At 40.3% G+C, this 14,488-nt stretch overlaps 1 protein-coding gene across 5 annotated transcripts in view; it reads right to left on the bottom strand.

The window, feature by feature from the left end:
- The window catches only part of SPG11 (SPG11 vesicle trafficking associated, spatacsin), a 72,516-nt gene that overhangs the window by 16,462 nt on the left and 41,566 nt on the right, over positions 1–14,488 (bottom strand). For all 5 annotated transcript variants that reach the window (XM_043920955.1, XM_043920957.1, XM_043920956.1 and 2 more), the window contains exons 27-28: positions 13,655–13,762; positions 2,287–2,449 (exon numbers count right to left, since the gene is read on the bottom strand). In XM_043920955.1, coding sequence (XP_043776890.1) covers positions 2,287–2,449; positions 13,655–13,762 — 271 coding nt within the window. The remainder of the gene's footprint in view (positions 1–2,286; positions 2,450–13,654; positions 13,763–14,488) is intronic.

Here is a 14,488-nt window from a genome sequence, read left to right as displayed (position 1 = left end):
TACAGTAGGAGCTATTAGAGATTAGCACGTGGATTCCATCTATAAATCTGGCTCTATATACCAGGCGGAAGCTGGCCTCCTATGTAGTAGCAACTCAGTTAACCTTGGGAAGGTTTGGCCGTTGAGGTTAGCTCCATCTTTTTCCAGATTTTCTTACCTTAAATTTCTTTTCATGATTGTTCACTCATTCATTTACGCCAAGTATCATGTGGATCAACATAGAGAACCTGCAGGACAGCTAGTCAACAGCCAGAACTCTAATGTGGCTCCCCTGCATTCAGAACGGAGCGCTGTGTGCTCTCCCGGACGTCTCTCTAACGCAACCCAAGGAGACCCAGCTAGGCACTCCCTGATGTCCCCAGGAAATTTTAATCCAACTATAACTGACTTACAATATTACATCAGTTTCAGGTGTACAACATAGTGATTCGATATTTTTTTGAGCTTTTATTACTTAAATTTTAAAATTTATTTAGTTAAAGTTATTTTTGGCTACACCGTCTCTCTGCTGCCACATGGGCTCTTCTCTAGTTGTGGCAAAGCAGGGTCTTCCTTGGTTGCGGGGTGCAGGCTTCCCCTGAGGTGGCTTCTCTCTTACATGAGTGGATGCTTTAGGGTGTGCGGGCTTCAGAAGCTGTGACACGCGGGCTCTGGAGCACAGGCTCAACAGTCGCGGTGCACGGGCTGAGCTGCTCTGCAGCATGTGGGGTCTTCCTGGATCAGGGAGCGAACGCATGTCTCCTGCGTTGGCAGTGAGTCACCAGGGAAGCCCCTGACATCTCTGAACATTACAAAATAATAACCACGATGCATCCAGTAACTATCTGCCACCACACAAAGGTATTACACTTTTACTGACTACACTCCCCAGGCTGTCCAGTGCCTCCTATGGCTCATTTGCTTTGTAACTGGGAGCGTGTGCCTCTCAATTCTCTTCTCACCTGGCCCATCCCCTCACCCTCCTCCCTCCGGCAACTACCAGTCTGTTCTGGTGCGCCCGTGAGTCTGTTTCTGTTTTGTTCTGCTTGTTCGTTCACTCTTTAGATTCCACATGTAAGTGAAATGGTACAATATTTATCTGCCCTAGAAATTCTTATCCTGAGTAACACTAGGAATTCTCTGCCAATAATGTATGTGGTTCGGTTTGTGCCTACTCTCAGACAGAGTCAGACAGAGTCACACAGAGCCTCCGTCTGCCCGGTGATAAAGGAGCGGCATGCACACCGCTCCACAGGGCCTGCTCCCCCTGCTGCCTGCTGGGCTGTGCTCGGATGTAGCTAATTCCAGGGACAGAGACGCCTTGTGTTTTAACCACCAGCATGGGCATGCTGGCATAATATAAAATCTAAGTTAAAAAAAAAACGTATTTTTCTCAAAACACATACATGGTATACACATAGAAATATTATATAAAAACAATGTAATTATGTGAATAAGACATTATAGTAATGGTTAACGATGCAGACAGTCTTTGTAATCTTTTAAGATAGGGCCCTTGGGCAAGAAAACAGGAAATTAAAGTTACTATACAGACCAGTGACAATACCCTCAAAGCACCCACGGTTTGGCCTGCACAGTGACGGACAAGTAGCTCATATGTAATACATGTTGGAAACACCCCCTCTGTCCTTCAAGCTTGCACAGCCTGCAAGACTGGCATGAAGCTCAGGTATTCTGTCACTGGTCTGTGCAAATGTGAGCTCCCAGCTGAACATCTGTGAGTTTAAATGTGATAAAATAACCCTGGGAGTGAAAAATACTAGCAATCTAGTGTAAAACAGTAACATTACCACTCAACAAAAACTTGAAATTCTCAAAAAGTAGAAAAGAAAATAAGGGAACACTAGTTTCATTCAATCAGCAATAAGCTTAGAGACTGCCAATGTCTAGAGGAACCTGCAAAAAATCAGCACAATGTCTCTTAAAACCTTCAAAATGAGTTAAGGCATTCCTGAAACAAGTTTGTGACCTTGAGCAATGATGACATGTTAAGGTCACTTGTCAAAGAAAAGAGTAACAGTGACAGGGCAGTAGAGACGTCAGCCAGGGGAAACTTGGCTATTTGCTTAGAATTAGCAGATAGTTGTATTAGTTGCGTTCTACCCTGTTGTGCTGTTTTAAATGCTTTAACCTTGGTTGAAGTTTCCTGTCACCTCTTCTTCACATCACGTTCTGACCTGTAATGTTTTATATCACATGCATTTTAATTTCCTGAATGCTCCTCTAAACTATGTTCAAGATTATGCTAACTTCCTAGCAGCAACTTAAATGTAAGGTCTGTCTTACCATCAGAGAAGAGATGTTCTATTCCAACAAACAGCTCTAATAGCCTCCCCAGCTCATACTGGGTGCTACACTGCTGCAGCATGAGCTTCAGAAGAAAACACACGTGCTCCTTCAGCCACGGGGCAGGGATGGCAGCGGGGACCCTTGTGGCTGCTGTCTCAAGCTATGAAAAAGAAAAGAGGGGTAGGGAAAGTGGTTTCACAGGAACAGCAAATCAAAATCTCCAAAACAGGAATGTCTAAGAAAGTCAAGGTCCCATCAAAGGCATCGCCCATCACAAAGGAGGATGCTGCCTTCAGGTCCTTCCCAGGCAGCAGTAATTGGTAAAGCAAATATAAGCCTTCTTTGCCAGCTTTGCAGTTTGTCTTTTTTGTGGGAAATTCTGGTATAGAGAGCTGTGTGTGTGAAAGTTAAAAAAGGGAGAGAGACCGAAAGATTGAATGGAGTGAAGCAATGCAAACACCCCCAAGATAGTGACTGCCAAACTTACAGCCCTGCCAGTGACTGTGAAATTCACCAGACATGCTTCACTTGGCAGCTTCTTCAGAGAGGGTCTAAGCCTGCCTTGGAGTCCAGAAGATTTGAAATTCACATGTGAAGACCTCTTAAAGAGACTTGCTTAGTTAACATTTCTGAGCTGGCTGTACTGGTGTGCTTATAGTTTATCCTATCATTACAGAAGAATCTCAGTTAGTAAGCCTGAATTTTTGTCATTTCAATCAAATGCTACAAATGTTAATAGGAAGATGACCCCAAGAAGCAGCTACACTAGGTCTGAAACAGAGTATTAGTTCTTAGTCTTTATTTCCTTGATTCCCTACCTCTACTGCTCTAAGAGGGTCTACAGCAGACAGATGATGGAACTGGTTAAAGGATGAAACATATGGAGGTAAAGAGCTGAGGCGCTCAGCCCTGGCAGGGGCCGAGGCAGCAGCAGACAGGCACGAGGAAGAGTGTGCCTGCAGGACCGGAGGGCAAAACACAAAGCTAGAAAACTCCCAGGAGTCACCATGGGAGGAAACTTAGATGACCTTGCGTGTGGTGATGCCTTTTTAAGACAAAATATCGAAGAAAGAATCCATGAAAGGAATAACTGATCAGCTGGACTTCAGTAAAATTACAAACCTCTGCCCTACAAAAGACAGTGTCAAGAGAATCAGATGACAAACCACAGCCTGGGAAAAACATCTGCAAAATACACAATTGATTTTAAGGTACTGTTACCCAAAATACACAAAGAACTCTTAAAACTAAACAGTTAGAAAATAAACAACACTATTAAAAAAAAATAGGCTCAAGACCTTAATAGACACCTGACCAAAAAACATACACAAATGGCTAATAAGCAAGTATATGAGAGGATCCGTACCATATATCATCAGGGAAACGCAAACTGAGACGACAAGGAGATACCACAAACACGCCCGTTAGCAAGGCCAAGGTCTGGTGCTCCGACAACACCAGAGGCTAGCAAGGACATGGAGACCCAGGAGCTCCCTTTCCCTGCTGGTGGGAATGCAAAGCAGTCCAGCTGTTTTGGAAGAGTTTGGCGGCCTCTCCCAAAACTAAACACACTCTCAGCACATGACCGAGTGTTCCTTACTACTCTCCCAAATGAGCTGAAAACTTACATCCACACACAAACCTGGATGTCTAGAGCAGCTTCTTTGGCTTCATAATTGCTAAAACTTGGAAGCAACCAAGATGTCCTGCAGTGGGTGAACGGACTGGTATATCCAGACAACGTGTTATTACTCTACACTAAAAAGAAATGATCTATCAAGCCATGAAAAATACACAAAAGAAACTTAAATGTATGTTACTAAATGAAAGAAGGCAATCTAAAAAGTCTACATTCTGTATGACTACAATTTACCGTATTCTGGAACAGGCAAAACTGTGCAGACAGTAAAAGCTAACAGTGGTTACCAATGACTGGGGTAGGGAAGGATGAATAGGTAGCACAGAGGATTTTTAGCACAGTGAAAACACGCTGTTCAACATTCTAATAATGGATTTAAGTCATTATGCATTCGTCCAAATATATACCCAAAGAATGTACACCAAGAGTGAACCCTAAGGTAAACTATGGACTGGGGTGACTACGATGTGTCAATGTAGGTTTATCCCTAGTAACACACAAATCATTCTGGCGAGTGGTACAGATAACGGGGGAGGCCACGCATGTGTGGGAGCAGGAGGTACATGGGAAATCTCTGTACATTCCTTTCAATTTTGTTGTGAGCCAAAACTGCTCTAAAAAATAAATTCCTTTTTAAAAAATTGTATATGTGTGTGTATAGAACAGCAGATTTAAAACACCAGAATTCTGTCTCTTCACCTAGATGACAATTACCTGGCAGAATCTGTGCAACATGGAACTCTTTTGGAACTCTGGAGTCTGCTAAAGCCTTACAACTTCCAGAGGAAAACTTACAACATAAATTGAGGATAATTTTGGTCCGTTTCAGTCCTTAGCACAGTGGCAGCTATCTATTTCTCACTCCTAGCCACCCGGAAGGCAGCTTGCACATATCCCTGGAACAGCTTACACGCACCTTGTGTCGAGGAGACAGCAGGGGTGGCATAAAGAACCTTGGGTCTTTCAAATATCGGAGCTCTGTTTCCTGCTTCTGATCACAGTGCAAATAAAGAGGCAGGCAGACATTGATATTTCACCTCCCCTATTGTTGCAAGCAGAGTGGTTCCAAATAGGAAAAGGCACATGTCAAGGTTGTATATTGTCACCCTGCTTATTTAACTTATATGCAGAGTACATTATGAGAAACGCTGGGCTGGAGGAAGCACACGCTGGAATCAAGATTGCTGGGAGAAATATCAATAACCTCAGACACGCAGATGACACCACCCTTATGGCAGAAAGTGAAGAAGAATTAAAGAGTCTCTTGATGAAAGTGAAAGAGGAGAGTGAAAAAGTTGGCTTAAAGCTCAACATTCAGAAAACTAAGATCATGGCATCTGGTCCCATCACTTCATGGCAAATAGATGGGGAAACAGGGGAAACAGTGGCAACAGTGGCTGACTTTATTTTTCTGGGCTCCAAAATCACTGCAGATGGTGACTGCAGCCATGAAATTAAAAGACACTTACTCCTTGGAAGGAAAGTTATGACCAACCTAGACAGCATATTGAAAAGCAGAGACATTGCTTTCTCAACAAAGGTCTGTCTAGTCAAGGCTATGGTTTTTCCAGTAGTCATGTATGGATGTGAGAGTTGGACTATAAAGAAAGCTGAGCGCTGAAGAATTGATGCTTTTTTTTTTTTTTTAATAGAATTGATGCTTTTGAACTGTGGTGTTGGAGAAGATTCTTGAGAGTTCCCTGGACTGCAGGGAAATTCAACCAGTCCATCCTACAGGAGATCAGTCCTGGGTGTTCATTGGAAGGACTGATGTTGATGCTGAAACTTCAATACTTTGGCCACCTGATGCTAAGTGCTGACTCATTTGAAAAGACCCTGATGCTGAGAAAGATTGAGGGCAGGAGGAGAAGGGGACGACAGAGGACGAGATGGTTGGGTGGCATCACCGACTCAATGGACGTGGGTTTGGGTAAACTCCGGGAGCTGGTGATGGACAGGGAGGCCTGGCGTGCTTCGGTTCATGGGGTCGCAAAGAGTCGGACACGACTGAGCGACTGAACTGAACTGAACTGATTGCTGCAAGCTCTACTCCCTTCAACCGAAGTGACTTCCAGGGGATTTAAAAGGTTGGCGCCCTCAACAAAGGAAACTATAAGCAAGGTGAAAAGACAGGCTTCAGAATGGGAGAAAATAATAGCAAATGAAGCAACAGACAAAGGATTAATCTCAAAAATATACAAGCAACTCCTGCAGCTCAATTCCAGAAAAATAAATGACCCAATCAAAAAAATGGGCCAAAGATCTAAACAGACATTTCTCCAAAGACATACAGAAGGCTAACAAACACATGAAAAGATGCTCAACATCACTCACTATCAGAGAAATGCAAATCAAAACCTCAATGAGGAACCATTACACGCCAGTCAGAATGGCTGCTATCCAAAAGTCTACAAGCAATAAATGCTGGAGAGGATGTGGAGAAAAGGGCACCCTCTTACACTGTTGGTGGGAGTGCAAACTAGTACAGCCACTATGGAGAACAGTGTGGAGATTCCTTAGAAAGCTGGAAATAGAACTGCCATATGACCCAGCAATACCACTTCTGGGCATACACACCGAGGAAACCAGATATGAGAGAGACACGTGCACCCCAATGTTCATCGCAGCACTGTTTATAATAGCCAGGACATGGAAGCAACCTAGATGCCCATCAGCAGACGAATGGATAAGGAAGCTGTGGTACATATACACCATGGAATATTACTCAGCCATTAAAAAGAATTCATTTGAATCAGTTCTAATGAGATGGATGAAACTGGAGCCCATTATACAGAGTGAAGTAAGCCAGAAAGAAAAACACCAATACAGTATACTAAAGAATATATATGGAATTTAGAAAGATGGTAATGATAACCCTATATGCAAGACAGAAAAAGAGACACAGATGTATAGAACAGACTTTTGAACTCTATGGGAGAAGGCGAGGGTGGGATGATCTGAGAGAACAGCATCGAAACATGTATATTATCAAGTGTGAAACAGATCACCAGCCCAGGTTGGATGCATGAGACAAGTGCTCAGGGCTGGTGCACTGGGAAGACCCAGAGGGATGAAATGGGGAGGGAGGTGGGAGGGGGGTTCAGGATGGGGAACACATGTAAATCCACGGCTGATTCATGTCAATGTATGGCAAAAACCACTAAAATATTGTAAAGTAATTTCCAACTAATAAAAATAATTGGGAAAAAATAAAATAGCTACACTATTAAAAAATAAATAAAAAAAGGTTGGTGCCCTTTTCATCCCCTTCTTCTTTTTTGCTTTTTCCCTTGGGAGCCAGATATTAAAGATTAGGACAGTAAACAGACAGTCCAGTGGTTAAGATTCTACACTTCCATTGCAGGGGACATGGGTCCAACCCCTGGCTGGGGAATTGAACCTATGGCTGCTTGATGTAGATGTATGGCAGAAACCAACACACAATAAATTAATAAATCAATTTAAAAAAATACACTGCATGTCTTACTTACAGAAAAAAAAAGAAAAAAGAATATGGTATCTGGCAAAACTCCCCTTCAGAAGTGATGGAGAAATTACTATTCTCAGATAAACAAAAGCTGGGAAATCTGGGACTAATAGGCCTGCATTGCAGAAAGTGCTCAAGGTAAAATAAAAGGACACTAGATAGTACCTCAAAGCCATGTGGAGAAACAAAGAGCTCAATAAAAGTAAATAAATGGCCAATTATAAAAGCCAGTATTATTGCAGCAATAGCTTTTTGTTTTCTATATAGTTTGAGAGACCAATACATTTAAAGAAAAAAGAACAGCTATCAGTTTAAGCTAGTATTACTGTAACTTTGACCTGTAACTCCAAATCTTGTTTTCTTTACAATTTAAGAGACTAATGCGTTGAAAAGAAACACTAGGTTATATTTCCAGGCACATATGTATAAGATGGAGTTCTGTGACATCAACAGCCGACAGGAGTGGGGTCAGCCGCTGTGAAGTAGCAGGTCCTGTCTGCTATAAAATTCAAGTTAAAGTGGTGTAACTTTGGGATGTTAAGTGTGACCCCCCATGGAAACAACTAAGAAAACAGCTACAGAACAGACACAAACTGAAATGAGAAAGAAATTTACACATTTTACTACACAAAGTCATCAACTAAACACAAAAAAGGACAGTAATGCAAGAGGTGAGGGACACAGAAGCTGTGAGGTATGCAGAGAACAAATAGCGCAGAAAGAGAAGTCCTTCATCATCAGTAATTACTTCACGTGTAAACAGATTAAACTCTCCAATTAAGACAGAGATTGGCAGAATGGATAAATGCATGTAATCCAACTTATGTTGTCTACAAGAGACTAACCTGAGATCCAAAGACACAGGCTGAAAGCGAAAAGATGGAAAAAGGCATTCTGTGTAAATAGTAAACAACCATGAGAAAGCAGAGGTGGCTGAACTAGTTTCAGACAAAACAGACCTTAAGTTAAAAAGGTTAAAAGAACCAAAAAAGGACAATGTACACTTACAAGCCATTCAGTACAGCAAGAAAAACAACAACTACAAACATTTACACATCCGAGAACAGACCATCAAAATACATGAAGCAAAAACTGACTGAACGGAAGGGAGAAACAGACGGTCCTGCAATAACAGTGGGAGACTTCATTTATTGTGCCGGGCTTTACAGGGCTTTGCAGATATTGCATTTTTTACAAATTGAAGGTTTATGGCAACTCCAAGCTGAGCAAGTCTATCAGTGTCATTTTTCCAAAATCACTAGCTTACTTTTAAATCTCAGTAACATTTTGGTAATTCTCACAATATTTCAAACTTTTTAATTATTATAATATTTGTTATAGTGATCTGTGATCTTTGATATTACTATTACAAAAGGATTATCACTCACTGAAAGCTCAGATAATGGTTAGAATTTTTTAGCAATACAGTTTTTAAATTAAGATCTGTAAATATATATGAAACGGTAGTGAAAGTGTTAGTCTCTCAGTCATGTCCAACTCTGTGTGACCCCGTGGACTGTAGCCCGCCAGGCTCCTCTGTCCATGGGATTCTCCAGGCAGGAATGCTGGAGTGGGTTAGCTCCCATTCCCTTTCTCCAGGGATCTTCCCAATACAGACATAATACCACTGCACACTTAACTTTTATATGCACAAGAAAATAAAAATATCTGTGTGACTCACTTTCCTATATTCACTTTACTGCTGTTGTCTGGAACTCAACCTGCAATATCTCCAAGGCATGCCTGTACTCTGCTTACAATAATGAATAGAACAACCTGGCAGGAGACAAGTAAGGAAACAGAGGACTGCACATAAAACCGACTAGATCTAACAGACACACACAGAATACTCTATCCAACAACAATAAAAACACATTCTTCTCAAGTCCACAGGGCCTATTTTTCAGGAGAGAACATATGTTAAGCTGTAATTAAGTCTCAATAGATTTTAAAAAACAGATATCATATGAACTATCTTCTCTGACAACAATGGGATGGTGTTATAAGTCAGTAACAGAAGGAAAACTGAAACACTCACAAAATTATGGAAATTAAATAACTTTTAAAGAAAGAAGACTCAAATTACCAAATCAGCAATGAAAGTGGGGACATTACTACCTATTCTACAGAAAGAATTATAAGAGAGTACTATGAACAATTGTACGGCAAAAAACTGGATAACTGAGATGAAATGGACAAATTCCTAGAAACACAAGACCTACCAAGACTAAATCACAAAGAATTAGATAATCTGACCAAATCTCCTAGTAAGGAAATTTAATCAGTAGTCAAAAAACTCCCAACCAAAACCAATTTCTAACAAAGAAAAGTCATGGACGTGATGGGTTTACTGGTGAATTCTACCAAACATTTAAAGAAGAACTGATACCAATCCTCCTCAAACTTTTCCAAAAAACTAGAGAAACACTCCTCAACTTATTCTATGAGACCAGCATAAACTTGATACCAAAGACAGATAAAGACACTAAAAGAAAACTATAATTTCCCTTATAAACACTGATGCAAAAATCCTGAATACAAGCCTGGCAAAATGAATTCAGCAGCATATTAAAAGGACTGCATACTTACAGCCAAATGGAATTTATTTCTGGAATGCAAGAATGGTTCAACATATAAAATTCAATGTACACATCACAGTTTTCAACAGAAAGAAGGGGAAAAAACCACATGATCATCTCAATTGATGCAGAAAAGGCATCTGACAAAATTAAACACCACTGCATGATAAGAAAACACTCAACAAACTAGGCACAGATGGAAACTACCTCCATATAATAAAAACCTCACGCGAGGGCTTACCTGGTGGTCCAGTGGTTGAGAATCTGCTTGCCAAAGCCAAGAGACACAGGTCCAATCCCTGGCCCAGGAAGACCCCACATGCCATGGAGCAGCCAAGCCTGTGCGCCGCAACTACCAATCCATGTGCTGCAACTATTGAAGCCCGTGCGCCCCAGAGCCTGTCCTCTGCGAGGAGAAGCCCCTGCAATGAGAAGCTCACACACCACAGCTAGGCAGCAGTCCCCGCTGTCCGCAACTAGAGAAAGCTCACATGTAGCACCAAAGACCTAGCACAGCCAAAAACACATAAATAAAACTTAAAAAAAAAAAAAACCCTCATATGAAAACCCCGCAACAAACACCATACTCAGTGGGGCAAGACTGAAAGCGTTCCTCTAAGATCAGGAACAAGACAAGGATGCCTGCTTTCACCACTTCTGTTCAACACGTTTCAGTAAGTTCTAGCCACAGTGTTTAGACAAGAAAAGGAAATAAAAGGCATACAAGAAGAAATAAAACTATCTCTGTTTACAGGTATGATCTTACATAGAAAATCCTAAAGATTCTACCATAAAACTTAACAGTAAATGAGCAAAGTTGCAGGATACAAAGTCAACACAAAAAAATCACCTGCATTTCTATATACAAATAATGAGCAATCTAAAAAGGAAATTATAAAATGTTTCCATTTCCAATAGCATCAAAAATAGGACTTTCCTTCTGGTCCAGTGGTTAAGATTTCCACTGTAGAGGGTGTGGGTCCAATCCCGTGTCAGGGAACGAAGATCCCACATGCCACATGGCACAGACAGAAATAAAGAAAGAAGTTCTCAGGAATTAAACTCAACCAATGAGGTAAAAGGTCTGTACAATGAAAACTACAAACACCACTCAAAGTAACTAAAGACATAAATAAGTGGAAATACATTCTATGGTTATGAATTCAAGATCTACTATAGTTAAAATATCATTACTATCCCCCAAATCTACAAATTCTATGTAATTCCTATCAAGATCCCCATGACATTTTTTTAACAGAAAATTCTAAAATCATACGGAATCTCAAGGGACCCTGAATAGTCAAAACAATCATGAAAAAAAAACTTTAAAGAAACTAGAGCACTCTTCCTGATTTCAAAACGTACTACAAAACTACTATACTAATCAAAATAGCCACAGACAAGACATATAGGCCAATGATTTAGAATAGAAAGTTCAGAAATAAGCCCTCACATACACGGTCCAATTATATTTGACAAGGGTGCCAAGACCATTTAATGAGGAAAGAACGGTCTTTTCAACAAAAGGTGTTGGGAAAGCTGGATATCCACAAGCAAAACAATGAAGTTGGACCCTTACCTAACAACATACACAAAAATTAACTCAAAATGGACCAAGGACCTACCTAAATATGTAACATCTAAAAAATTATAACTCTTAGAAGAAAACATAAGAGCATCACAACACTAGATTTGGCAAGAATTTCTTCGCTAGGATACCACATGCACAGGTAGCAAAAGAAAAAACATGCAAACTGGACTTCATGAAAATTTAAGCAATTTTGTGCATCAAAAGACACTGTCAACAGAGTAAAAAGTCTACCCAAAGAAAGGGAGAAAATATTTGCAAATCATATGTATGATATGGGATTAATATCAGAATATATAGAGAATTCCTACAACTCAACAACCAAAACACAACTGAATTAAAAAATGGGCAAAGGACTTGAACAGATGTTTCTCCCAAGAAGATATATAAGTGGCCAATGAGCACATGAAAAGATGTTCAGCATCACTAATCATTAGGGAAATGCAAATCAAAAATACAAGGAGATACCATTCTTAAACCAATTATGATGACGACTATCGAAAAAACATAAGTCAACAAGTGTTTAAGAGGATGTGGAAAACTGGAAGCCTGTGTACTGTTGGTGCCCACAGTACAGCTCCTGCTGAAAACAGTAGGGCAGTTTCTCAAAATATTAAAAAATAGAATTACCATTATCATCCAGCAATTACACTTCTAGGTAGATACCCAAACAAATTGAAAGCAAAGTCTCAAGATATTTGTATATCACGTTCATGGCAGTATTATTTGCAATAGCTAAAACATAGAAGTTACCCAAATGTCTCCTGATAGGTGAATAGATTGGTATATAAATACAATGGAATATTATTTAGCACTGGAAAGGAAGGACATTCTGACACATGTTACAACATAGATGAATCTTGAGGATATTATGTTTAGTGAAATAAGCAAGTTACAAGAAGAAAAGTACTGTATGATTCCACCACCATGAGAGACTTAGTCAAAATCATACAAACAGAAAGTAGAATGGTGATTGACAGGGGCTAGTGGTAGGGGAGCTTGAGGAATTCTTGTTTAATGGCTATAAAATTTCAGTTTTCACAAGAGATGGATGGTTGTGGTGATGGTTGTACAATAATGTGAATGTAGTTAATGCCACTGAACTATACACTTAAAATTAGTTAAAATGAAAAATGTTATCTACATTTTATCACAATTTAAAAAAAATAATTAAAAAAAAAGAAAAGTTACCTGGGTAAGGCTCCTGTCATGGAGAGTGACAGACCAAGGAAATGAAAGTCTCTATTTTCTATAATTTAGGAACCTCAGGGGTATTTGAATAACTGATTCAATATTTTCAAATAATAAAACTTTTAAAAAGTTTCACTATAGTTAAGATGAATGTGATTGAGAGGAAAATCTTATACTAAGATTCCATTGTGATATATTTGTTGGGTAAAATCAGTATATGGTTTTGTCTCATTTATTATAGAACTCTTTTAGGATAGAGGGCAAAAGTGCTGAAACTGCAAGCAGGACTAAGGCGTATTTCTTTTCCTTTTTTCGTAAGTTCCTCTTTTTTCCATAGGGTTACTCAGTTCCACATGCTAAACAGGCCCAAAACAAGTACCTGAATAGGTAAAGCCTGAAATTAACCGTAAGGTTCAGCATCATTTGGACAGAAACCACGAGCATTGATGGAAAAAGCCATTATTTTCTGACATAGTGAACAAAAGCAGTATTAAACCCCTTTCACACTCTAAGCTGTTGGGAGTTATTCTGGATTGGCAAAACATGGCCCATGTAACCACCACACTCCTCTGCAGCATCCATAGCAGACACCATTAATTCCTCTTCCCCTGAGGCTGGCTACAGCGTCAGGACACCGATCAGAGGTCATTAAGCACACTGGATGAAACCTCCCTGTCATGCATGGCAACTGATGTGCTATAAGCAAGGTCACTGCAGCTCCCGTCCTGCCTCTCCATCTCTGAAGCGGCGCAGACGATTCTGTTTGAATCATGCCACGTTAACAGCTCTTCAACTGTTGTCACGTCCCGCCTCTGCGCAGACAAGAGGCCACTTCAGTCAATTTCAGATCAGCGAGAAAGATCACTGTAATTCCAACTTACAGTTTCAAGGCTCTGCTGGAACTCCACAAGTTTAGCTTCAGCCTCCTTATAATTCTTGAAGAACATACAGAGTTCATACATCTCCATCATCAACAGTAGTGGGGAATCCTTTGAGGAAGAGTTTGAATGAAGTTACAAAATCCTGAAATTTAATACTATTTTCTCAATGAATAATGCCAATACAAGAGAGGTTACAGTAAAACAAAATTATTAATAAAGTTTCATAGTAAAGTGAAATCATCTATGTTAAAAAGAACAGAAATTAAATTTGTATTTCCTTCTGGAAAAAAGACCTCAGGCCAATCACACCTACTCCACAGCGCATTTTCTGTCTGTCCTGTACCTGGCCCACTGCACACGAGCGGCGGACACTCCGCTGTCTGCTGCTGAGAGTGTGGGCAGCAGGCCCTCCCGGGTAACGGGCTCCACGGACCTGCTAAACCACTGCTCGTCTGTGGCATCCGTCAACACATTGCCATCACTTCGATGGGAGCTTTCAGGTCAGAGGATAGGAGTTTTTGAATTAGACAGTATGGAGCTGAACCGTAAGTAAACAACTTACTAAAACACTTTGAGATCCTGGGCATGTTTCTTAAGCTCTGTGAGCCTTGGTATATCACTCTGTAAAATGAGGATAATATGACTTTGTAACATCCTCATAAAATACTACTTTTCACAGGATTATTGTAAGAATCAACTAAAATGATATACAAAGCACTTTGCTAAATAAGTGATAGTTCTAGTATCACTATCTGTTGTTGGCTTGAAAAAAAAATCCCAGGGGCAGGAATAAGTGAAAAAGCCAATGTTGGATATTCTGAAGTAAAGCCTTTA

This window comes from Cervus elaphus, chromosome 12 (assembly GCF_910594005.1).
Source record: "Cervus elaphus chromosome 12, mCerEla1.1, whole genome shotgun sequence".
In the NCBI taxonomy this organism is placed as follows: Eukaryota; Metazoa; Chordata; class Mammalia; order Artiodactyla; family Cervidae; genus Cervus; species Cervus elaphus.
This window is presented reverse-complemented; position numbering and strand designations above follow the sequence as displayed.